The following is a 22,604-nucleotide window of genomic DNA, read 5'->3' as shown; positions in this document are numbered from 1 at the left end:
TTTGTGATCACATGAGCTCTTTGTTATTTAACATCCATAGTAGTTTGATAATGTCATACGTACACGTCATATAGCCTGGACACACAGAGAGAAGAGCAGTGTCACTGATGCTGAAAGGTATTTACAAGCACGAGGAACAGCTTGATCTCTGCCCGGGCAGGAGGCAGGCAAGGCGGAGAGAAAGTAGAAGAGGCAGATCTGGCACAGGATTTCTTTCCGTTACTTTTTCTTTTTTCTTTTCTTTTTTTTTTTTAAACCCCACAGGTGACCCCTTGTAGCATTTTTTTTTTTCAGCTTAACAGATGAACGCCAAATTAAAAATGAATCTCTCTTTCTCACTTAGCCCTACACCTCTCTCTCCCTCTCTCTATCTCTCTCTGGTCAAATTGCTACTGTGTGTTCAGTGCTGTCTGTCTGTCTGTCTCATGTGAAATCTGAACAGCCGAGGATGTCAATGAACAGCAAACTGCCTGGAGGACGGACGGAGAGCGGCAGCCCCAGCCGCCGCTCGCCATGCCTTCCTTTATGATGCACAACTCACAGGTATGGTCAGCAGGATGTTAGCACTAAAGCTACAGCTTATACTTGCTTCCTGTGATAAATGATATATTAATGCATTAGTAAATCATACATTCATACATATAGCTCTCTCTGGCAGAAATTAACCACTGAAGGATTTAAATATATTTACAATTCAACAAGAATGAAATATTAAATTGCTTTTGCTGAGTTACATATGAAAAATAAAGACAAATATAAAAAAAAAATTATAAGGACTGTACAAAAATGCAACAAAAGTATAATTAAAATGGTCAAATTGTGTGTAATTTTGCAAAAAAACTACACAAGCGTTCGTTCATTCACTCATCCAATCAGGCATAAGTGTACATTTTACCATTTCATAGTGTGTATTATTTAGATTGGGCAAGCTGTAAACAACTCAATATTTTTATCCAGGTGTACACAGCCGCACTTCAAGGTCGTTTTCAGCTGAGTATCACACAGCTTAACCTGAAGCTAAGGCCACATTTGACACCGGGACATGACAGGGGCAGCAGGTACAAACTCAGCAATGCCCACAAAGCCACCATCACAAAATGTGTTGGGGTTTCCCTTTAATCTATCTTTTAACCATCAAAAAATACACGCATAAATCTCTTTTTCTGCACAAATACTTTTCTGTGAGGTCAAAAAGAATATCCGTAGACATAAAGCCGGAGGAAAATGGCTTGTTGGACACATCATAGCGTGTATAAAATATGTCGAGACCAATGTTAGGTCAGAAACCTTGAAGTGTCCAACAGCGATTCCCCCTTATGGTTCCTTCTCAAGCACTTTAAGGCATAGACAAGATCATTAACCCCTTGCTAAATGCAACAAATTAAACAAATTCTAAACAATTTTTATCAGATTAAAATTTCAGATCAGAGGGGCAAGGCTGGGGGGAAAATCCCCAACACATTCATAAAGACCTCCAGGGATCTCCAAAGCAATATTTTGCTTTCATTGGACATCCTTCCCTGTTTTCATCAGTCAGTTTCACCACTCAAACGCTCTCCTCAGCAATAACTCATCGCATTAGTCAATAAATAAACAGAACTCACCACATGTGTAAGTTGTATATGCATTTACAGTATGTACCAATAGATAAAATACACATGTATAGACCAAACTTTGTAGCCATTTTGCTTCATGTTGTCCTCTTCAAAAGCTATGTACTGTAGTGTTTCTTTGTTTTAAATATGGAAATTAAGGAAGGGAAAACGGGAGTCATGGAGGGGGCAGGAGGTAAAGAATAATGGTGAAATAAGGATACCGGGACATAGGACGCAAACTGTTTTCGCCATGTTACATGCAATAATCCAGTTTCCATTCTTGCTTCCTCCCAGCCATGGCGAAACGTTTCTTTCCCACCGCTCAAAACCTGGGAATGAGGGGGAATGAGAAGATGGTGTACATTTCTTCTTGCTCATCAGTTCTTCTATACAAACTGTGAGGGCGACCGTGGAAATAGGCCTTGATGATCCAATAAGACGGACAGGGAAAGGAAGCATGTTCAAACTGTGGTCACTTTGCACTCGTTGCACTTGGATGGTAAAGCCACCTATACAGACTTTACTGTATAATAAGCTACTAGAAAATGCAATGGGAGTGGCCCAGCGGCCAGCCTTTTGCTGAACTACACTCCTTTAGAACTTGAACCATCAATTTAACAAGATGCTCTTTTTTTATTTTTACTTTTTTTTTTTTTTTTTAACCAAACCACCCACCTAAAACCTTACTACAAAGCAAGGATTCACAGGCTTCTACACAAATGAGAAGACAGCAATTGCTAGTAAGTAAGCAAGTGGACAAGGAAGTTTCTCATCCTTGGCCAGGTGGCGACAGGTAAGCATTGTGTTCAAGGTGTGGCACAGCGAGGTGAATGTACAGAGTACGGCAAAGTGCAGCAAGGCATGGTACTGTATATATCATATTGTGATGATCACCATCGTGGTAACCCTATTCTTGTTCTGTCAAAATCTGAGGATAGACAGGACAGTCACACAATTATGCTTGGAGCACAGCTTCACACAGAGAAACGAATGCCGTCCTATGTGTTTCATAGTATTTATAGGGTCTTTTTCTCTGGTCTGGTCTTTTGGTCTTTGGATGTATGCATGCATACTTGTCTGAATGTACCCTTGGAGTGTAGATGTGAGTTTGTGTTCGTGCCTGCATGCTTCCCTTGCATGTGTCTGTACAGCGTCTTTTAATTTTCGACATTTATTTTTTCTGGTTTTATCTTCAGTGTGGTTATCACACTTTGACCAGCCAAAATCTCTGCACGATCAGCCAAAAACTGAGTTTTCCATGTAGTCGGTATGCAGCAGGGATGCCCTCTGTCTCCAATGCTGTTTGCCTTCAAGTTCCTCTTGGGACAGCTTTGGCTCAACACTGTCCTGGCCCGCTGGCATCTTGGCTGTCCTCCATGCTAGCGAGGGTGACATAGATGATGGGGACCAGGCCCTGGCAGGAGCCAAGTGAGCAGAACAGCCAGTCAGGATCAGCCTTTTTCAGGACCCGCAGTATGTCGCCCTTGTGGAAGCTCAGCTGGCCAGGCTCGGTGGCTATGTGGTGGCACAATGCTCGGACCTCACTGAAGAATAATGGAAGGATGGAGAGAGAAAATGGTGAAACAGCGAGAAAACACCACCATGTATTATCTGAGCAACTATGTTTCCATTCAGCATTTGCATAAATTATAACCAAAGTTAATGATGTTCAAATACAAATGGATTGCATTACTGACTTTTAAGCATATATGACTTGTTCTGTGTGTGTGAGAGCCTGCGCAATCTCCCATATGATAAAGACTGAGCAGAGCTTTCTAGGACTAACTTGCCATCAATAATAATTATTTTACGCCTTCTTGCTGTGCTTTTTGTATGCTGGCAGCAACAACAAAATGCATTGGCCGAGATTTTAATGAATGGAGAAATGGCAATTCAAATGACAATGATGCATAAAACAACCATCGGAGGTTAGGGGATTAATGACAACAGGATAATCAGCAGTTTGCAAAGTCTGTTTCTATTGCAATTTTTCGAGTAACCTCTGTATTGAAACGCCACAAAATTTGGGGAATGTAAAAACTTTTTTGGTCTTTGAAATTTACACTTTTCTATTCATTTTTTTTTCCAGTTCAAAATTTCAAAAAGCGGTGCAAAAGCTGTGCAAAAAGTGGCTCCACAGAAACACAGATTTAATCGATTAAATTGGGGTCATTTCATATCAACTCATATCATTTCAACTCCCACTGTTTAATTTTTCAGATGAAACAGCAGAATTAACTTACCATGGAGACTGTTGTTTGCTTTCAGTTTGCGGTGCCGGTGGTGCAGAATTGGTTTGAGTCTGAGCGGGTGGGGGTGAGGGCTCTGCCTTCTTTGCTGTCCCCGCTCCTATGGTTTGAGCAACAAGGTCGAGCACAGACCTGTCCAGACCAAGCCAGCCTGATGGAGGTCTGTCAGAGGTAAAAAGATCAAAAACAAGGCAGAAAAACATGTAACTCACTGTACAGACAGCTACAATGAATGTTAAATAAGTTGGAACACCTTCTAAGTCTTGTCCTCTTTAAACTCACCTGCTCTTTTGAGTTTTTACTCTCGGTTCAGCTCCCTCCCCCCTTGAAGGAGAGCCTACGTTAGATCCAAAGAGCCTGCCCCAGCGCATGCTCTGTCCCTGTGACGGGCTTTCCTCCTGGGCCACAGCTTGTGCCCCAGCCCCTGCCCCCTCCAGAGCTCTTGTATCTTTCTCCTGGTTGAGAACCGACTCCGGCGGGCTGCCCATCCATGACGGCCTTCCTCTGGATCCAGCTGACTCCACGCTGGAGCTACTGCTGCTTTTCCTGCTTCTTTGCCACTCCCCTTCCTGGCTTGACTCCGCCCCTTCCACCACACCCTCTCTGGTGGGCGGCAGCTGGCCCTGTCGTCTCTCAGATGACTTCTTCCTCTTCTCGCTCTTGATGAATTTCGAACCCTCTGTCGATTGATCAATATAGACCTGGGAGGACTGCATCAGTTGGTACCACCACCCGGCCTGTCTATCCTGCCGCTGGCGCCCCTCCTCCAACAAATCCCTCTCTCTTTCCTTCCTCCTGTCCTTCTCCTGTCCATCCTCACATTCTCCCTGGCTCTCTCGTCCTACACCTTTCATTCTCTGCCCACCAATCCCCCTCTCCTTCAGCAGACCGGCAAACCCTACCTCCATCATTGCCTGTCGGCTAACAAGGCCGGCCATCATACTCTCATTCCCTGTGCCCTCTCTTCTCAACCCTAAATTTGCTCCTGCCCCCTCTCTTCTCGACCCAGGCACCTCCATCCGTGGCCATGTTCCCTCTCGTCTCAGCCCCGCCCTTTCTTTCTTCCCCTCAGCTCTTGAGTCGACTCCCTCCCTCACTGATTCGCTAACGGTGGTGCTCCACCCCCTCATGAGCTGGAAAGTGGAGCGTGCCGACTGGTCGACGCCCTGGCCTGCAGAGCACAGCTGCTCCTTGCGACGGAGATGCTCCTGGCCCTTCTGGAGTTGGTGCGGCTCAAACAGCAGGTCCAGGTCGAAGGGGAGGAGTGACAGTGGCTGCAGCAAGAGAAGGAGCTCCTCAAACAGTGGCTGACATGCCCCCTGTGACAGGGGCAGAAAACCCCAAGGGTTGTAGTGTGCTGCTATAATATCTGAAGATGAGACAAAAGGAGGGGAGAAAGATTCAAACAAGATTAGAGGAAGGAAGGTATATTCTGGAAGAAAGCCTTGATATTAAACTTGGGAAAAGAAAAGATTTCAGCACCATTTGGCCCTTTGACGTTCAGTGGTTACAAAATGGTTTTGCAAGGTGCAGATGGTGCAATTTGAGCCCACTTTAAACCCAATTTTGCTGTTGCAGAGTACTCTTCAAAATCAGGCCAAATTTCAGCTTTGGGCCATCTTTTGCCAAGCAGTGTTTGAGGGGAACTGACACCCAAGGGACTGTCCAAATGATTGCCAGATGAGTTGTTGAAAAATTGATAAATTTCTGATGTCATAAATCACTGTCATGCCGTTTGAGCAGAGACACAAATTTCCTGACATGTAATGAGCAGCTACCCCACTGCATTTACAAGTATCGTCAGTAAAAGGATGTGACAATGTTGTTTTGAATTAAATAAAGCTATACTGGAAATCGCCAATAGCCAAAAGTGTCAGTGTCTCAAATACAGTGTGACCAGCAAGGCCATGGCACATCAATCAGTCTGTGCAGTGTGTGTAAATCAGAGGCTCTAGCAGTACATGATGGACAGTTCAAACATGCAGTATAAACATCAACATTTGTAAAAATGCACTGTGTACGCCTGGCTTAAGGAGTTTGAGTCCCACTGGAGCCACCCACGCTAAAGATGACTGCACTTGTAGCATTGCAAGGCACTGGATAAAACTGTCTTAAAGGAACAGGAACTGCACAGTCTTACCTTCATGTGTGTAGAGGTGATTGAACCAGAATTCCAGAGATCTCAGGCTGAAAAAGAGGAACCACGAATGAAAAATGCCAGTTTGACTTAACACACCCTTCTGTGCTGCAGCAGAACTTCACTATCGCTGTATGAGGAGCGTACAGCATCATTATCCTTACGACTGAGTGTACACTTCAAAGCTGACATAGCATGTATTTGATCTGGCAGAAAAAAGCTTACTAAAACCCCAATAAGCAAACAAGTGTTTGGCCAAAGCAAGATACCATTGAAACATATGAGCAGTGTGGGCAGCTGAGTTCACTTTGGAGCAGACTTCACTTTAGATTCAGGCGTAAGTTGGTGAACCACCAGAGAGCTGATGATCAAAGCTCAGTATATGAGGATGTGTGCATGCACAAATGTGTGTTGCCAACAAAACTGTAGAAAAGGATCTGCGCTTGCAGTTGCAAAATCATGAAACAGCCTCAGTCTTTGAAAAGCCACAGTAGTTCTTCAAAATATAGACAATTCCACAGCGGCTTGTTCTGGTCTTTAAGGTGTAAAGGTTTCTTAAAGGTGTTCTTAATTTTGGTCTTCTTGACAGTATTATATGATGGATTCTCTGTTGCATGAAATCCTCTGTCTTTTACTGTTTTCCTTGTCTCTCCTTCCATGCTCCCTGCTGAGAGCGATTTATTATTCATGAGATACAGTGCTCTTATCTTTCTGTACTGCAGATTCAGGCGCCTTAGTTTCACTCATGATATAACGCAATCTGTGAAAGGCCACTGCAAGCTTTGTATAGAATGGGGTTGAAGAATTAGCCTTGTCTATACACATGCAGATATATATTCGCAGTCTAGCCAAGCATAAGCACATTTTTCTGTATCCGTAAATCAATTTGTGACTAACGCAGAATTATCTCACCTCAAGAACAAGTGGATGTCAGTGACAGAGAATCAAAGGTTAAGAAACACGACTCACTTGAGCAGGCCGAAGATGAAGGCGTTGAGTCTCATGCTGTGGCTGGTGAGCTCCGAGTACTGGCTCACCTTGGAGAACAGGCTGTGGAGGACACGTGTGGATGGGCCTGACGGAGACAACATTACCCATGAGCACCACAGCCTTGTCAGCTACAAGCCTTACACATCTAATAATCACAAGAAGTAATTTTGCCTGATTTCAGCCTCATAAATCTCCTATTCTTCTTAATTGGAACAGTTTAATTCTGCTATGTGATGTCCACAGTTTATCCACAGTCTCTGCAGGCAACATGTCTGTCTCTTTACTTGTCCACAACCAAAGTGCACCAACATTTGGCTGTTTTTTTAAGACCCCCACATCATAAGCTCCACCCTCACCTAGCTGTGTAGAGGCCTCCACCAGGCTCCAGGGCTGGCAGCGCCGCTGTCCGATGATCAGGTCCAGCACATAGGCCTTCAGCCCGTCCTGCAGAACCTCATGCAGGGCCGGGCACAGGTACTTCAGGATGAGGTGTCCCACGTTGGGACTCACCCAGCTGTTTCCCAGCTTAGCCTGGTGGGGTTAGATGAGAATACGGCAAGGGTTAAGGGACACTGAAACTGGAGATGGGAGAAGTGCTGGGTGATCAGAGATGCAGAGCAAGAGGAAAGTTAGGACAGGTCAGGACAGGTGAAGCGTGTGAGCTTTTCAGGACTGAACCCCAGTTCTGGAGCTGTCCCAAACATGGAGAAAAAAACAAACCTAAATCTCAAAAAGCCTCATCAAAATTGCATAAATTCAATCATAAAAAATGAAAATACAAGAAATTCTGTTATGTCATCTGACTACAATTCCAATGTAACTCACCATCTAAGTGTTTTTTTGAATGTTCTTCAAACTGGCTAATATCTTGCTACCGCTTTGATTAGGGTGTAGATGCATTACTGAGTTGGTTGATTAGAGTTAAATATGGTTTCTGAATAGTCTGAGCGTCTTAACTAGTCAGCAGTACACATTGTCCTTTTGCTTTCAGTTTGATGGTGAATTTACAAAAACACAACACTTTATTCTAAGATGTATTTGCACCGATAAGTACATTACATAATACTGGTGCTATTTTGGCTTGACTGATCTGGCTGTAATGCAGCCAACAATTTATTTTTATCATTGATAGTATGACCTTTAGTAGTAGTAGTAACAGCGGTAGTGGTGGTGGTGATTTCAGTACTATTACTGTTCCACTTTTATTAGTATCAGCTGTAGTAGTTGTGGTAACAGTGATAATGATATGGGTAATATTAATCATTACCTTGGCATAACCTTAACCAACTGTTCTGTGAATCCTACATTAGCTGGTAATCTAGATTATCTTACTCTTTGATATGTTATATTTTGATGACACTGCCACATTAGACTGAGCGGCCCATCAGACAGTCCTACCTTCACATCAGGGTCTCGACTGGTACCGAAGTGGGCCACAATCAGGTCAACCGCTGTGTTTACAGCTTTCACCAAACCTGGCAGAGCGAGAGACAGCGGAGTGGAGAACAGAGAAAGAGTCGGTCAATTACTCTTCTCGATGTCAATAGCCTTTTTTGTGGTGAGAGTCACTTGTTGCAAGTCTCTTTCATCTTGAATTTTGTCTTTGTGATACCCTATCGACACCCAGAAGCATTTCTCTTTTCCCTGGCCTCTTCCCCTGCACGGAGGTCAGAGGTCACGTCAACCACAGAGGATCTGATAGGGATTCAGTGTCATACTAGGACACTTGAGCCAACATGGAGGTTTGCCAACATGAGGATTTGAACCTCGCTGGTTTGGGTGAAGGACAATCTCCCCACTCATTGTGTAACACCCTGCTGCCTCAAGAGCCCTGAATAACTCTCCTCACTGTCAAGTAGCCTCTCTGCAGCGAGTGGCTCTTCATGTAAGCACCTTTCATCTTATTCTAATCGCCGTTTTCCCTGGCGACAACACTGCGTGCTCTGGGATTGTGATTCTGAAAATGGTAATCTGTGTCTTTTACTTGATGCTGCCTGTCATGGCTGACGGAGGCACTTGAAAAGCTTCCTCACAGCTTGTACTGTTCCACCAGTAAAATGAGTCATGTCATGATTTCTACCAAGTTGTCAACACAGAGGCACACATACAAAGACACGCACATGCACGCACGCACACACACACACACACACTTCAATTTGTTGGAGGCGCTTTATACACAACAAAGGAACTGAAGTTGGTCAGGAGTGAAGGAGACTCGAGTCAAAATGTTCCAGATTTGACAGCAGATTGAGAGACATACATAAATTGCAAACACTGTATACACACTCATGGTTAATCTCCAGAAAACACTGCTTAGGCTTAGAACGACTGGCATCTTTAAGATTTTTTTAAACAATATCAGTAGAGGTAGAATAGGTCATTCACTGCAATAATGAATAAATTATAAATTCAGCTGCATCCAACAGCTAAAGGGAATTAATGGGATGAACCGCTCTGACTTTGGCCTGAATTGTTATGATCTGAGCTGATTAATTCCTGATTCTTAAAAAAACAAACAGAACAGAACATGAAGTCCTATTATTTTGGTAATCTTTTTTCTTTTTTCAAATAAATAATGTTTAAGAAATTATGCTGTTTTTTTCATATTTCAGAAGAAAAAGGATAGTCTTACATTATTGCACATTTTATCTAATGGAGCTGAAAGTTTGGATAAAAGTACCAAATAAAATGTTGATTCGAATCGTGGATTACAAGCTCAAATCATAATAAATCATTAAAAGGAAAAAAAAAACTTGAATCATCACCCAGTGAATTTAAATTAAACTTAATTTTCCTTAAGCCAAAGATTTGCACCCCTTACTAAATCCAAAAATATGTACACACAAAACCACGAGCATACATCCAGTATTTTACACACTTATTCCAACCACCCACGCAATCCAAATGAACACACCAGTCTAAGCCTTTTCTCTCTCGCCTCCCTCGTTCTTTCTGTCTCTCTGTCATGAACAGACAAACACATGACCTCACCTCTCTTCTGCACAAGGTCGACAGAGATGTGGGACTGTGAGGAAGAGGAGGTGGATGAGGAAGACAAGGCATCAGGGGAGAGGCAGAACTCCTCCGGTGGCTTCTCAGTCAGGGAGAAATAGTCTGGCAGGAAGTCGCTGTAGCTCTGCTGCAGTGGCCGGGATGACTGACCCACTCCTGACACACACACACACACACACACACACACACACACACACACACACACACACACACACACACATATATAAGCACAAAACTACACTCTAAAGCATAAAAGGATCTTTTAGAGTGCAACCATAGGGGAACCCCAGAGGGTTCCTTGAGGAACACCTTGATGAAGACTTAATGAATCCTGATGGTATGTCCACAGACTCCCAGATTCCCAAACTTTTTGTGTCAAGGATCCAAGAACTGATGTGTAATAGACCATGACTTTGTGGGGATGTTGTCCTCTATGTTGTTTGATGGGGGGAAACAAAGGTTGGTATACATTATGATCCAAACAGTCACACTTATACATTCTGCGGCTCTTCTAACTTTCTGAGAATGTTAGAAATCAAAGTTAAATTAATCTTTTTCCTTGTTTTGCTGAAGATCTCCTTCATGTATCTCAAAGACCCATGGTGGTCCCCATACCTGACTTTGAGAACCACTGCTCTAACAAGGAACCCTTTGATGAATCGCTGATGATGTACTCACTGCTGTTATTTACAGTATACTGAAGATGAGTTTCACTAAATGAATGCTGTAATGCCAATACAGGCTATCTGCCTACAGCTACACAAATACTACCAAAAGGTGGACAAATATGAATATGAAAGGTTACATTCCAAAATACCATGGATTTAAAAAAAAAAAAAAAAAAGCTTCAACTTAAAAATCAGATTTTAAGTATTCCCACTGCCGGACATTTCATTTTGGAATGACACCATTCATTTTTCTGCCGGCATACTGTCCTTAACTGTGTACAATAACCACTAGCATTAAAACAATGTGCACCATTGAGTCGTCCCAGGCTGTGAGCAGAGGGGGCTGATGGGAAGTCAAAGACGTTGCGCCTTGCAGATCGAGGCCCCCCGCCCCTTCGGGGATCAAGGTTACCGGACAGGGAGGCTGATGAGGCAGCAGAGGGGCCACCTGAGACCCTCTCCACGCCCAGAGGGTTTCGACGACGGTACTCCCTCCATTTCAGAGCCTGAGGAGAGAGGTGGTGGGCTGGTCGGGTTGGGAGGAGTATTGGTGGTGGGGTTAAGATTAGAGGAGGGATTGATGAGTGGATGAATGGTTGAGTAAGTGGGTGAGTCGATGATAAGGACAGAGAAACATTGGGAAGGGTGAGAGGGTCAATGATGGAGGAAAAGGAGGCGAGATGACAGTTGCAAGGAAAGAGTTTATGGATGAAGGGAGAGAAGAAAGAGAAAAGAGAAGAGTAAGTTTGCGCTGAGGCTTGACATGCACACCAGCCTTTCTCATCCTGTATGTCGTGGTTCATTCCCTACTGCAGTGACAACTGTGCAGGTAACTGGCTAACTTCAACAGTGCTACAAAAAAATACAAAAATAAACTGAACACTGAGCACAGCTACACTCAGCTTTTGGTGAAAATGAGTCAGCAATTAAGTTAGCTCTGGAGATTTGTAATGGTAACGTGGTTAAAATGATCCCAAAGTAGTAATTACAATTAATTTACTAAATTAAAATTTTGTAACTGTCTCTTTAGAATTAGAATGTCTGTATCGAAGTGAATGACAGTTGCTGAAACAAGGTGCAAAGAACAAAATAGCAGAAAAGATGCGAGAAAAAGAAGTAAAAAACTCCGAGGTAGGGTGTGTGTGAGTGTACATTAGTATTCGTGCCTGTGTGTGCAGTGTCCTTCAGTATCGGTGTGTCCTTGTGTGCAGTTGACACTCTCAGTTTTGCATCCAAATGGGATCCATTTCCAAAACAAACGGCCCTCATGATCTCTCTAATCCAATATCACATCCAAGGAAAGAAATTGGACAATACAGCTGACATGCGGTAACCCAAAATTCATTGGGAGTACACCGATCCCACTTTATTTAATGATATTTTGGCTCAACAATTTAGGCTTGAACCGTTAATTTAGTGTCACTGAGCAAAATAATTTATGTAAAATCTATTTTCCCACCATTTGAGAAATACAGGCTCCTGTGTGCCAAAAATCTGCTTTCATTATTAGCCTGATCTCTGATATCCATTATCCATTTCGGCTCTGTGTAGCACCACTGACAACAAAATCAGGACTGGTATCAGTGCAACCCTTAAATTCATTAGACTCTCACTGAATCTGCCTGGAGAGTGGTTGATAAATAGACAATTTTACCAGCCATGTCCAAAATTTACTATCAGTCAATGGACCTGGTTGGTGATTCAAGTTAATTTCCCAAAAATGTCACCACATATTAAACACAGAGACTTTTTTTTTATTCCTACCATTGTGCGTCCTGGCTCCCGGTCCCTTGGTTCCCTCCAGCTGCTTCGTAGAGTCGAGGCACCCCAGGGGGCTCAGTGTGTCGCTGGGCAGGGCTGGCAGGCTGGGCAGCGTCCCACGGTGGTAACAATGGCTCTGCACAGCTGGCAGCATCGGCTGTGGCGCTCCACGCTTCACACCCAGTGGCGGAGGAGGAGGAGTGGGGGGTAACGGTGCTGACCCGCCTCCCTGCTTGGCCCCTGCTATGGACGGCGTGTGCAGGGGGCCGAGGCCTGCCGAGAGCGGGCAGGAGAGACTGTGAGGGGGCTGGGGGCTGGGGGTGCAGGTGGAGCAGGTCCCTGAGCTGGGCGCCCCCTGGAGGCGAACCGGAGAGTAGCTCCCAAGAGGTGAAGGCCGAACCGATCCGGGAGGAGGGGCCGCCGCAGCCAACGTGCCCTGATATCTGTGCACATTTTCAGCCGCGCTTTCGTTCTCTTCCCCACCCGGGCCTCCAGAACCAGATCCAGACCCGGAGCCGGAGCCAGATCCAGATCCAGAGCCAGCACTGGAGCGGGCCTGCATCCCAGAGACGTAGCCTGTCAGTAGGGGGAGCAGAGGCTTCGGCTGAGGGGGCTTGGAAGCAAACTGGTGGTGGAAGGTGAAGGGCTGAATGGGCAGGGTGGTGGGCCGCTGGTCCTTGCTGTAGCGGACCACCGCTGGGCGACCATCTGAGGAGGAGGACAGACCACCTGGAGGAAGAAAACAGAGACAGAGAGAAAGACAAAGAAAGGAAAAAGAGACAACAGAAGATTAGAAGGGGCACAGAGAGCAAAAGCACAGTGTGACAAACACCAGTACAGGTTAGCATGAGTTGTTAGCATTAAAAAATCCCTTTTCTCTCCTGCCTCTCACAGAAGAATCATTATGCTCTTTCAACAGCATGTAATGGAGCAAAATGTAAAGCAGGAGCAAATGGATACGCATGAAGGTTAGAATGAGGCAGAAAACACAGACAAACAGAAACTTGCTCAGTCATGATTCACAGAGCTCAACAGCCCTTATCACCAACGGCCATACCACTAGAGATACTGCTGACAGGCTCACACACACATACAGACACACACACAGAGAGAAAGACGCTCACACACACATAGACATGCACTCACACACAGGCAAAACCTGAAGATACTGCGTCAGCCCTGCAGGAGAGACACCAGCGAGGAGGAGAAGCCTTTTTCTGCACTTCTTCTCTGTCACTGAGTCAGTATGTATTTGTGAGTGTATTTGTGTGTGTGTGAGAGCGTGTGTGTGTGTGTGTGTTCCTTGATCCAGTGCACTGCGTGACCGACAGGAGTGTGTGTGACGTCGACGCCATTGCGCAAGCTGTTTGTCTACCCAAGGCTGGCCTCTCACTGCCACCTGAGCTGGGTGCAGTTGCACGTCTCAGCCACAGGGGGCGACATTGAGCTGTGTTGGAAATGCCAGGAGGTGGAAACACAACACAACACACCCAGCCAGGCCCGGCCAGAGCTCCCACAGGACGCTGAGGGTAAAAGCACTGCCTCTCCCCCTCTCTATCTCTCATATCTGCTCACTCATGCCTCTAATTGCTCATTTCTTTTCTTCATTTCTCTGCCTCTCCCTCCCACCTCATCCATCTTTCCCTTTCTGCATCCCTTTCGCCTCTCTCACTCCTCCTGCTCTATCTGCCTCCTTCCCTTCTGTCATCCTCTCCCCGGCTCCCCTCCTGTTTCTTGGAAGGGTCCATTAGCCAACCAAGGCTTTCCTTTCTGCAGCTCCCTACTTCATGTTAGCATCATTAGCGAGCGAGCAGCTTCCCAAAGGCTTTGAAAGAGCTCGGCGCAGGCCCGCATGCTGTGGTGAAATAACGCAGCTGACTGAAGTGAAGGCTGATGAATAATATATGCTCTGGGACGCTGCACAGTGTCTCATTATAATCCTAAATCATCACAGGCTCTTTATGGATAGAGCAGCAGAGGCTGTGCTAGAAATCATGGATGTAGTTGAGCCGTTTTCCCGGGGATGACCCATTTCCTCTGGTGCTGAAACCTGCTCTCCTCTCTCTTGTGGTCTCCTTCCACATTATGCACTTCAAAGACTGGGCTTTCTGGATGAGGTGGTGTATAATTTCCCATCCACACCTGAATTTCACTCTTAACAATGGCCCTTCGCCATCCATCTTTTATTGGCTTGCCAGCTCCAGACTGACTGACGAGCAGCAACCATCTGCCGGCCAACCCTCACTTAAATTCTGTGCGACACATTTGTATTGCATCGGATCTTAAATGCTGTTTTAATGCATTGTGATGTACTATACTGTATTTGCCATCTTTTTTTTTTAATGTAAGCCATTTACATGTCACTGATGCCTCCTGCCCAGGGACCACAGATAATCTCTGGTGCAGAATATTTACTGTACTTTGTCCCTATCAAATAAGCAAATATAAGGAAATGAAGATGTCATTTAATCTGTGGGTCTGTAAAACCCCTGTTAAGTCTGTAACAGCTTCTAAATAATCACATAACGTCAATTTAAGTTAAAATACAATTAACAATAGGCAACAGTAAGGGAGATCAGTAGTCATATTTCCATCCAACTGTCAAACAAAATTAAAGTAAAAAAAATTTAAAATAAAATGTGCCTTGGGTGTTTTTTCCCTCAGCTGAAGTGAATATAGATGCTTCTTGACCACAACACAGCAGAAAACATTTCAGTGAGAAAAAAAATTGTCTTTTGAATTCAACCAAATTTTCACTTTTTTTTTTTTTTTGCTTCTTTCTGTGGATGATTAATTTAACACAATAGGAAAAGGGAAAAATCAACTCTCATACAGGAAGTGGCCTGCTATACATTTCTGGTTTGTTTGTAATAAACAGAGGAGGAAGAACTGGGTGGGTAGCACGACCAGCAAAGAGCGCCATCTATAGGAGCTAAAAGTCCATCAACAGAAAATCAAGATAAAATATATATATGCATATTTTGCCGTACTGAGGGAATTTTGTTAAAATCCACCGTTTCCATGTAGCCTGTTTAATTCACAAACTAAAACTCAGATAATTATACTTGAAACCCCACTACTGGCCCATGCAGAGAGTCGTGTGTAAAGGGACCCGCTGTGCTTAGCATGTAAATCCTCACATTACTATTTCCATGTTTTTAGCCATCTCCCCCTCTTCATATTCATCTCCCCTCACTACTTTCCCCTCTTTCTTTCACTCACTTTCTGAACTCTCACACTCTCTTGCTGCAGCATTTCTCCTCTGCGGTGTGGAGGAAAATGTAAAAGTGAACTGAGGTTTTGCTCAAATAGACTTTTTTTTTTCCTACGACTCACAAGACTTCATTTTACACGTTCAGCAGGCCGGCAGCGCTTGAGGGAAAAAAAAAAAAAAAAAGCAGCCGCACATACCTGCATACTTGCACACTGACCTACTTACATACATACCATGCTCATTCATCCCTCAGGCTGCCAAATAGGCATTCATAACATAAATTACACAGCAGTTTATTTTCAAAGGACATGCTGACATTACAAACAAGAATCTAACACAGTTTGAATGAGGTGGCAAGTCTTTTCGTTTCCATTTGAAGAGGCTGTCAATGTCAACCTGAGGGCAGGAGGGTTTATTCTGTATTAACGGGTGTGAGGGATTTAACAGAAAAAAAATAAAAATCATTTTCAAATAAAGCATTAGATGAATTTCATTCCAATCTGCTGTCTGGTACAATGAGTTTGGTATGACGAGCGTTCCACTGCGGTTGAAATTTGATTTGCATTGATATACTTGATTCATCGCCAAACAGGTTAATCTCTCAGCATCCCACTGGGATTTGGGTTTGTCTGATATGAAGCAACACCCTTTTGTGCAGAGTTACATTTTCAGTCCATTTTTACCTCATTAATTATTGGAAGAAGCCCAGGGGCTGCAGATATTAATAAATGCACCAAAGTAAGGCAGTATCACAAGAAGTAATAAAAAGAAATCTATATATTACTAATATATATTCAATGTGCTGTACAGAAATCAGAGAAGGGAAGCGGCTATGCGTGTCTGTCCATCACGCACCATTTATCAACCCCGGATTTGGATGAAATTCTCATACTGGGGTCCGACATTTTGAATACACACCTGATTGTCACACCACAGCGCCACCACCAGGCCAACAGGGCGCTGAGCTTCACACTGAGTGAGTCAAATCAGATGAATCTTTGTGAAATCATGTGTTTTTAAACTGACAAATGAAACCGATGGGCCCACAACGGCGCCACCAACAGGCCAAACAGTTAAAAGCAGCGATGTCTCACACAGCGCACATCACACACACCAATAATTAAATAAACAAATAAATAAAAAACTACACCCAGTGTGACGGTTATTGAGGACGTCACGGTCACTGTCTTGTTTTATGAGGAGCAGCTGTTGCATTACGCACAGCTACTGGGCATCCTAATTAACAAACAACAACAACAAACAACAATTTAGAAATAGCCTCACAGCCCCTGACAATCATTATGCGACCTGCGCGGGGGTCCCGGCCTTCAGGTTGAGAAACAGTGTAATAGGGAACAGCTGGGGACTCCTAGGACATTCCATTCCCAATCCGTGTACTCTTAACTGTCCTTGGGCTTATTCCAGTGGAATTCCAAGCATTCATGCTATGTGTGTGTGTGTGTGTGTATGAGTGTGTGTGTGTGTGTGTGTGAGTGCATGCGTTTATCTAACCCGTCATGCACAACAAGCAGCTGATATTGTGCTTTGAACAGCGATGGCGGCGCCTCGGTGCTCAGACCGGACCGTATTCCTCCATTATGCAGAACGCCTCAGCAAGCGGCCGGGGCTGCAGTCGCCGGAGACAGTGAAGCATATTTCACTGTTTAATTAAATTATCTAACAAGAGCGAGAGAGAGAGAGAGAGAGAGAGAGAGAGCGTTCCCAGTCCTCTGGCCTGTCTCAGCGTCTGGGTGAGAGTGGGACACCGCGGGGTTTTATCCCTCATGTAACCGAATCAGGCATCGACATGTCATTTCGAGTCCACTGCTTTGGACAAACAGGCCGTCTTTTGCTGCTTACATTCCTGTCTTCGCCACAAGTCTGATCCATTCATAGTCACGGCCTGTTCAGATTCACCAGATGCCATGCTTACACGTCTCAGTGACAACTGGACTGCTGTTACAGATGTGATCAGCAGGGATAATATTTACTTCAGGCTGTGTGGTCCTCTGCTGTCCGCTAGTGATATTATGATGATATTATGATATGATCATTTATGCACATTGACTTTAAATTCCAGCATCACACGTTGCTCTGTTTTAATTTGTTTGATTGTTTTTATTCTTTCTACTGTTTTATTGCTTTAATTTGTTTGATTGTTTTTTTTATTCTTTATTCTTTCTACTGTTTTATTGCTCTGTTTTTATTTGTTTGATTGTTTTTTATTCTTCCTACTGTTCTTACTGTTTTGTTGTTTTATTATAATTCATGTGCAGCACTGTGTTACAGCTGTGGTTGTTTTTAAAGTGCTATATAAATAAAGCTGAGTTGAGTTGAGATATTCACTAAATTCACTTGTGTAGATACTATATTTATACTAATATACTTTTATATATATTTTTATACTAAGATACTATATTTATACTAATACTATATATGTACTATTTATTATCACTTTCACTAGACTCCAGAGACCATACCATGCTCTACTTACTCTTCATATTCACATTGTAAATACTGTACTATAGGTAATATACATATATTTATATCCGCTGCACTGCACTTTCTGTTTTTTTGCACTTCTGGTTAGATGCTTAACTGCATTTCATTGTCTTAGTATTTGTGCTTTGTGCAGTGACAATAAAGTTGAATCTAAATCTAAATCTAAATAGTTCACTACAAGCAATCATTTTCAAGTTACTTGTTTTCTTATTTTATTTTGGTAACACACTTGGTGCCCAGCAGTCATTGCCATGTTTTTCATGCACTACGCTTCATACTTAACTCCGCCGGGTGTGGCTGTATGACATCATGTCTGAGATGTGTTTGTTTTGTCCTCTGCACGGCTTCATAAGTCACTGGGAGCGGTTCAGAAGTGGCGTTTTTCCTGTTTGGTTTTACTCAGATTTCGTTGATTTATTGTATTTCTCCCTCCCCTCGTCCATGGTGTCAAACATCCTCTGATGGTTGGCTTCTGGCCTTGTGCCACCGACTGTGATGTAATGTTGATTTAATGATGCGATGTACGATCAGGAGTGTTTTATTTTGAAATTTGACCGGATACTCTGTGCTGCTCCTGTGTCTGACTTCCTGCCTTCCATCTGCTCTGTGCATCTTGACGCGGCTTCTGTCAAAAATAGAGTAGGCGTGTATTATTAGTGGAGCGGAGTGGGTAGCTGCCTCTGGGACGCTTCTGAAATACGCAGCGGTGCATTTGGTGGAGTGATAAGCATTGTCTAAAGTGACCATGATCAGCTCTTGAGGCCGTATCACAGTGAGAACGTGACACAGCCGGGCCTGGTGGATTCAAGGGGTTAGAAATCACTTCTCTTTGTCTGTTCAGCCATAAACTGGAAATGCAAAACACACATCTCTTCCAGCGTGTCAGAGGATTTGTTTCCCACCTTAGGTTGTATAAAACAGCAAATGTAAACACCTTCAGGAACTTGGTACAGGTTGAATCATTACTGTGTGATATCGGTTGAGAGAACAGTTGCAAAATGTAGATTTATTTATAAGAATATGTTGCAGATCTTAACTTTAAGCCTCTAAAATTTCACAAAATTTCTATGTGTAGCAGGTTAACATCTGTAAACTATCACATTAGTTTTGTGACATTGATATGACTGCCATAAATAAACAAGCCCATCTCTGAGAGACACTGAATGTCACAGGTACCTGTTCACCTGTTTGAAGTGGCGCGTGCCATTCATGATTACAGCAGCTGCATGGTTTGTAAAACCAAATTAAATTCTTAAAGGAGTCCATAAACCCTCATCACTCAAGCTTGTCTGCTCTGACATAATTTTTTCCCTCAGCACGAAGAAATAAACCTCATCTAACCTCCCCCTGTTTTGGGGATCAGTCGAACCTATAGGCCCTCTGTTTCAGGATGCACCACACAAACACACACACATGTACACACACACCGCAGTGTGCTGATGGAGGGCTCAGTGGGGGGTTTCTCTGCACCATTATCTACTCTCTCAGTTGATTGATATTCTGAACACGTTTGCCCCAATTCTCCAACCTTTCATTCCCCATACTGCGTTATGTACATACACTCTCTGCACCACTCTGTGTTTAACATGTTGGCAGAAGGGCACCAGCTCACAAACACAACCAGGAACACACAAACAAGCAAGTATAAATAGACGTAATTAAATACACACACACACACGCATGAAAAAAAAAAAAAAAAAAAAGCATGCCCACAGAAACAAACAAACACAACTTCATATGAACAGTCTTCATGTGATAAATCCCTTGGAGGTAAGCTGCTCAGCCTGGATCTACACTCTAAAAACTGGGTCTTTTCAGATCCAAAAGGTTCCAATAAGCACCCTGTGGGTTCCTCACTTGTACACAAATATCCTTTAGGGTTCCCTAAAGAATCTAGATGTTTTTTCTGGACGTTACATCAGGTTATGCAAACCAGGTCTGCTACTGATGATAACTATCACTGTCTGTCAATCTGTTGATTCTTTCTTTTCTTCTTCTTCTTGTTGATTAAATCAATTGATCATTTAATTTACAAGGGGTCTATAAGGTGTCAAAAATGATGACAACACTCATGGGAAGTTAGCAGAAACCAAAGCAATGTTGCTCAAATTACTTCCTTAGTCTAAAAAAAAATCCAACTTATTCATTTTAGTGATATGAACAGAGAAAAGTAAGGCAATCTTAGTAAGTGTCTGAGTGATCTTAGTGAAGCTGGAATCAGACAATATTTGGTATTTTCATTTCGTCAGCTGCCAAAACAATTAATCAAATATCAGATTTCTAGCTGATTACAGTTAATTATAAATCTTCTGTCAATCGACCTATCAATTGACTACTTGTTTCAACAGTAATAAAAGCAACTTACAAAGGGATTCCTCAGGGAGCCTTTTGGGGTTCCCCTGTGGTTTTCATCTGAATAACTTCCGTCAAAACCTTGTAACTTTTAGACATATAGAATGAGAACTGATCTAAGTGGATGAAAGTGTGTGTGTGTGTGTGTGTGTGTGTGTGTGTGTGTGTGTGTGTGTGCATGTGTACATGAATGTACACAAATTATCAGTGAAATTATCCGTGAAGAATTTACAGAATTTACAGCCTGGGCTGTCTGATTGGAGGAAAAGTATTCTCTTTCAAATTTCCCCAATATAAGCTTGTACGCTATTCTTTGAGTGTCTTTTGTCATCATCAAAGAAAAATGATGTCAGCATGAAAACAAATAGAGCTTAGTGCTCAAATGTTAAAGGAAAAATCCACCCTTAAATATTTTTATGTGGTTAAAAAAAATAGCTGTCGGGGGTCCTTCGACATTGACCATTTTACAACAATTAAACTTGGAGAAATCTATTGTAAAAGTGGCAGAGATACCAGTTTCACCAAAGGTAGTAGAGCCAATAGCCCAGAATGCACCGCAGCTATAAGACATGATGTGTTTTAAGTAAAGGGTGGGGGTCATTCTGGGAAATGTAGGAAATCAACCTGGTACATGTTAAAGTGTAGCAGAGTGGTTGGTGGCGTACCTTCAGCCTTGGATCGGGTCTCCCTGGCTCCCAGTGGGTGACGCTCGCCGCTGCCTTGGCTGTAACATCGGGTGAAGGGCACAGGGGACAGGCTGCCGCTGTGGCTGTCACCCTGCATGTGCTGCTCCGGGATCGGGGAGAAATCCACTGACGAGTGGGAGTGGGTGGAGTGCATGGAGGAGAAAGGGTCTGCACCTGCCTTTAGAGACGGCGACCCCCCTGCACCTCCATTTCTCCTTTTGCTCCTGGCAATCTCCGCAAAGGAGGTGACCCGCGGCGGAGGGGGAGGGGCCGGGGCGGCGCCCTCGCTGAGTCGGACGGGGCAGCTCAGCATGCGCTCCAGAGAGCCGAGCCGGGGGGGCGGGGACTTGTCCAGGTTGCGGTCGTAGCTGCGGGAACGAGGGCGGCTGCCTGCTGTGGAGGCGGAGGAAGCCCTGCCCACCGCAATGCTCCGGCCAACCACAGGAGGGGAGATGTTGACGTACACCTGGCCTTCAATCATAGCGGGGTTGACCTCACCTGCGTTTGCCTGCTGCTGTTTCTTTTTCTTCTCCTCCTCCTCCTCCTCGTTTTCATCATCATCTCGCTGAATGGACAGAAAGAGAGGGAATCCACAAATTGTGAGACAGAAAAAAAAACATCAATAGTTACTCCAAAAACAACAAAGTTAGGATGCATAATAAACACTACCATTTTTCAGTCTGGGACAGTCACACATATGAGAAGCTATATTATTTCTGGTTATCTTAAAACTGAGATTTTACTGCAGTTCTTCACATAATATTTTCAAATTTGCCATTGCATCAATCTGATCTATTTAAAGTCTCCTAAGAACTGCTACATTCCACATCTTCCACATACACATCTTTTTCTCAATCCGAAAGTGCTCTCTATTGTCCTGTCAGAGACATAAATAATTCCCAGACATTTTAAAATTAAATCAGTGACTCAGATAGCGGGGTCAACTACAGTATAAACAGCAGAGAACTGTTACACAAATCCTCTCGACAGGAGGTCCCTGGGAGAAAATGTCAAATGTGGGTCAGCAGACTGATTATCCATATAAGAAACTGTTTGGAAAGTGAAATGGAGAAATCTGTAATGTTTATAAGACATGAGAAATGAGACTTTCTTTGCGACTGCCACACTGTAAAAATGAGTATCAAGAACAAAAACATCAACACAGACAAAAAAATAATTTAAAAAACCAACAGTAAATATGTAAATTATAAGTAAATGCACAGAAAACAAAATTTGCTTTGACACAGTGGCACTGATACAGGCTGATATTAATATGTTATAGCTTTACATAATGACTAAAATAATCGTCAGACATGATGATATCAGATATCCCCAGACAGTGGCTGTGATCTAAATAGAGCTTGTCATGCACCGACACCAGAAACACCTGCTTGTCCAAGCGTCATCAGAGCCATGTTTAATTTCAGGGATATTGTCC

General features: G+C 43.5%; 1 protein-coding gene across 2 annotated transcripts in view; it reads right to left on the bottom strand.

Moving 5' to 3' along the window:
• The window catches only part of rusc2 (RUN and SH3 domain containing 2), a 47,618-nt gene continuing 25,014 nt past the window's right edge, over window positions 1-22,604 (bottom strand). Inside the window, exons 3-13 of one of the 2 annotated variants that reach the window (XM_030059772.1) lie at window positions 21,146-21,731; window positions 12,416-13,141; window positions 10,962-11,177; window positions 9,963-10,139; window positions 8,370-8,446; window positions 7,328-7,502; window positions 6,951-7,056; window positions 5,985-6,031; window positions 4,127-5,213; window positions 3,839-4,006; window positions 1-3,139 (exon numbers count right to left, since the gene is read on the bottom strand). In XM_030059772.1, coding sequence (XP_029915632.1) covers window positions 2,932-3,139; window positions 3,839-4,006; window positions 4,127-5,213; window positions 5,985-6,031; window positions 6,951-7,056; window positions 7,328-7,502; window positions 8,370-8,446; window positions 9,963-10,139; window positions 10,962-11,177; window positions 12,416-13,141; window positions 21,146-21,731 — 3,573 coding nt within the window. In that variant the 3' untranslated portion in view covers window positions 1-2,931. The remainder of the gene's footprint in view (window positions 3,140-3,838; window positions 4,007-4,126; window positions 5,214-5,984; window positions 6,032-6,950; window positions 7,057-7,327; window positions 7,503-8,369; window positions 8,447-9,962; window positions 10,140-10,961; window positions 11,178-12,415; window positions 13,142-21,145; window positions 21,732-22,604) is intronic. The other variant, XM_030059773.1, reaches the window with a different exon arrangement.

The sequence above is a fragment of the Myripristis murdjan genome, chromosome 9 (genome assembly GCF_902150065.1).
Source record: "Myripristis murdjan chromosome 9, fMyrMur1.1, whole genome shotgun sequence".
Taxonomy (NCBI): domain Eukaryota; kingdom Metazoa; phylum Chordata; class Actinopteri; order Holocentriformes; family Holocentridae; genus Myripristis; species Myripristis murdjan.
Note: the sequence above shows the minus strand (reverse complement) of the source record. Positions and strands in the feature narration are given on the sequence as shown.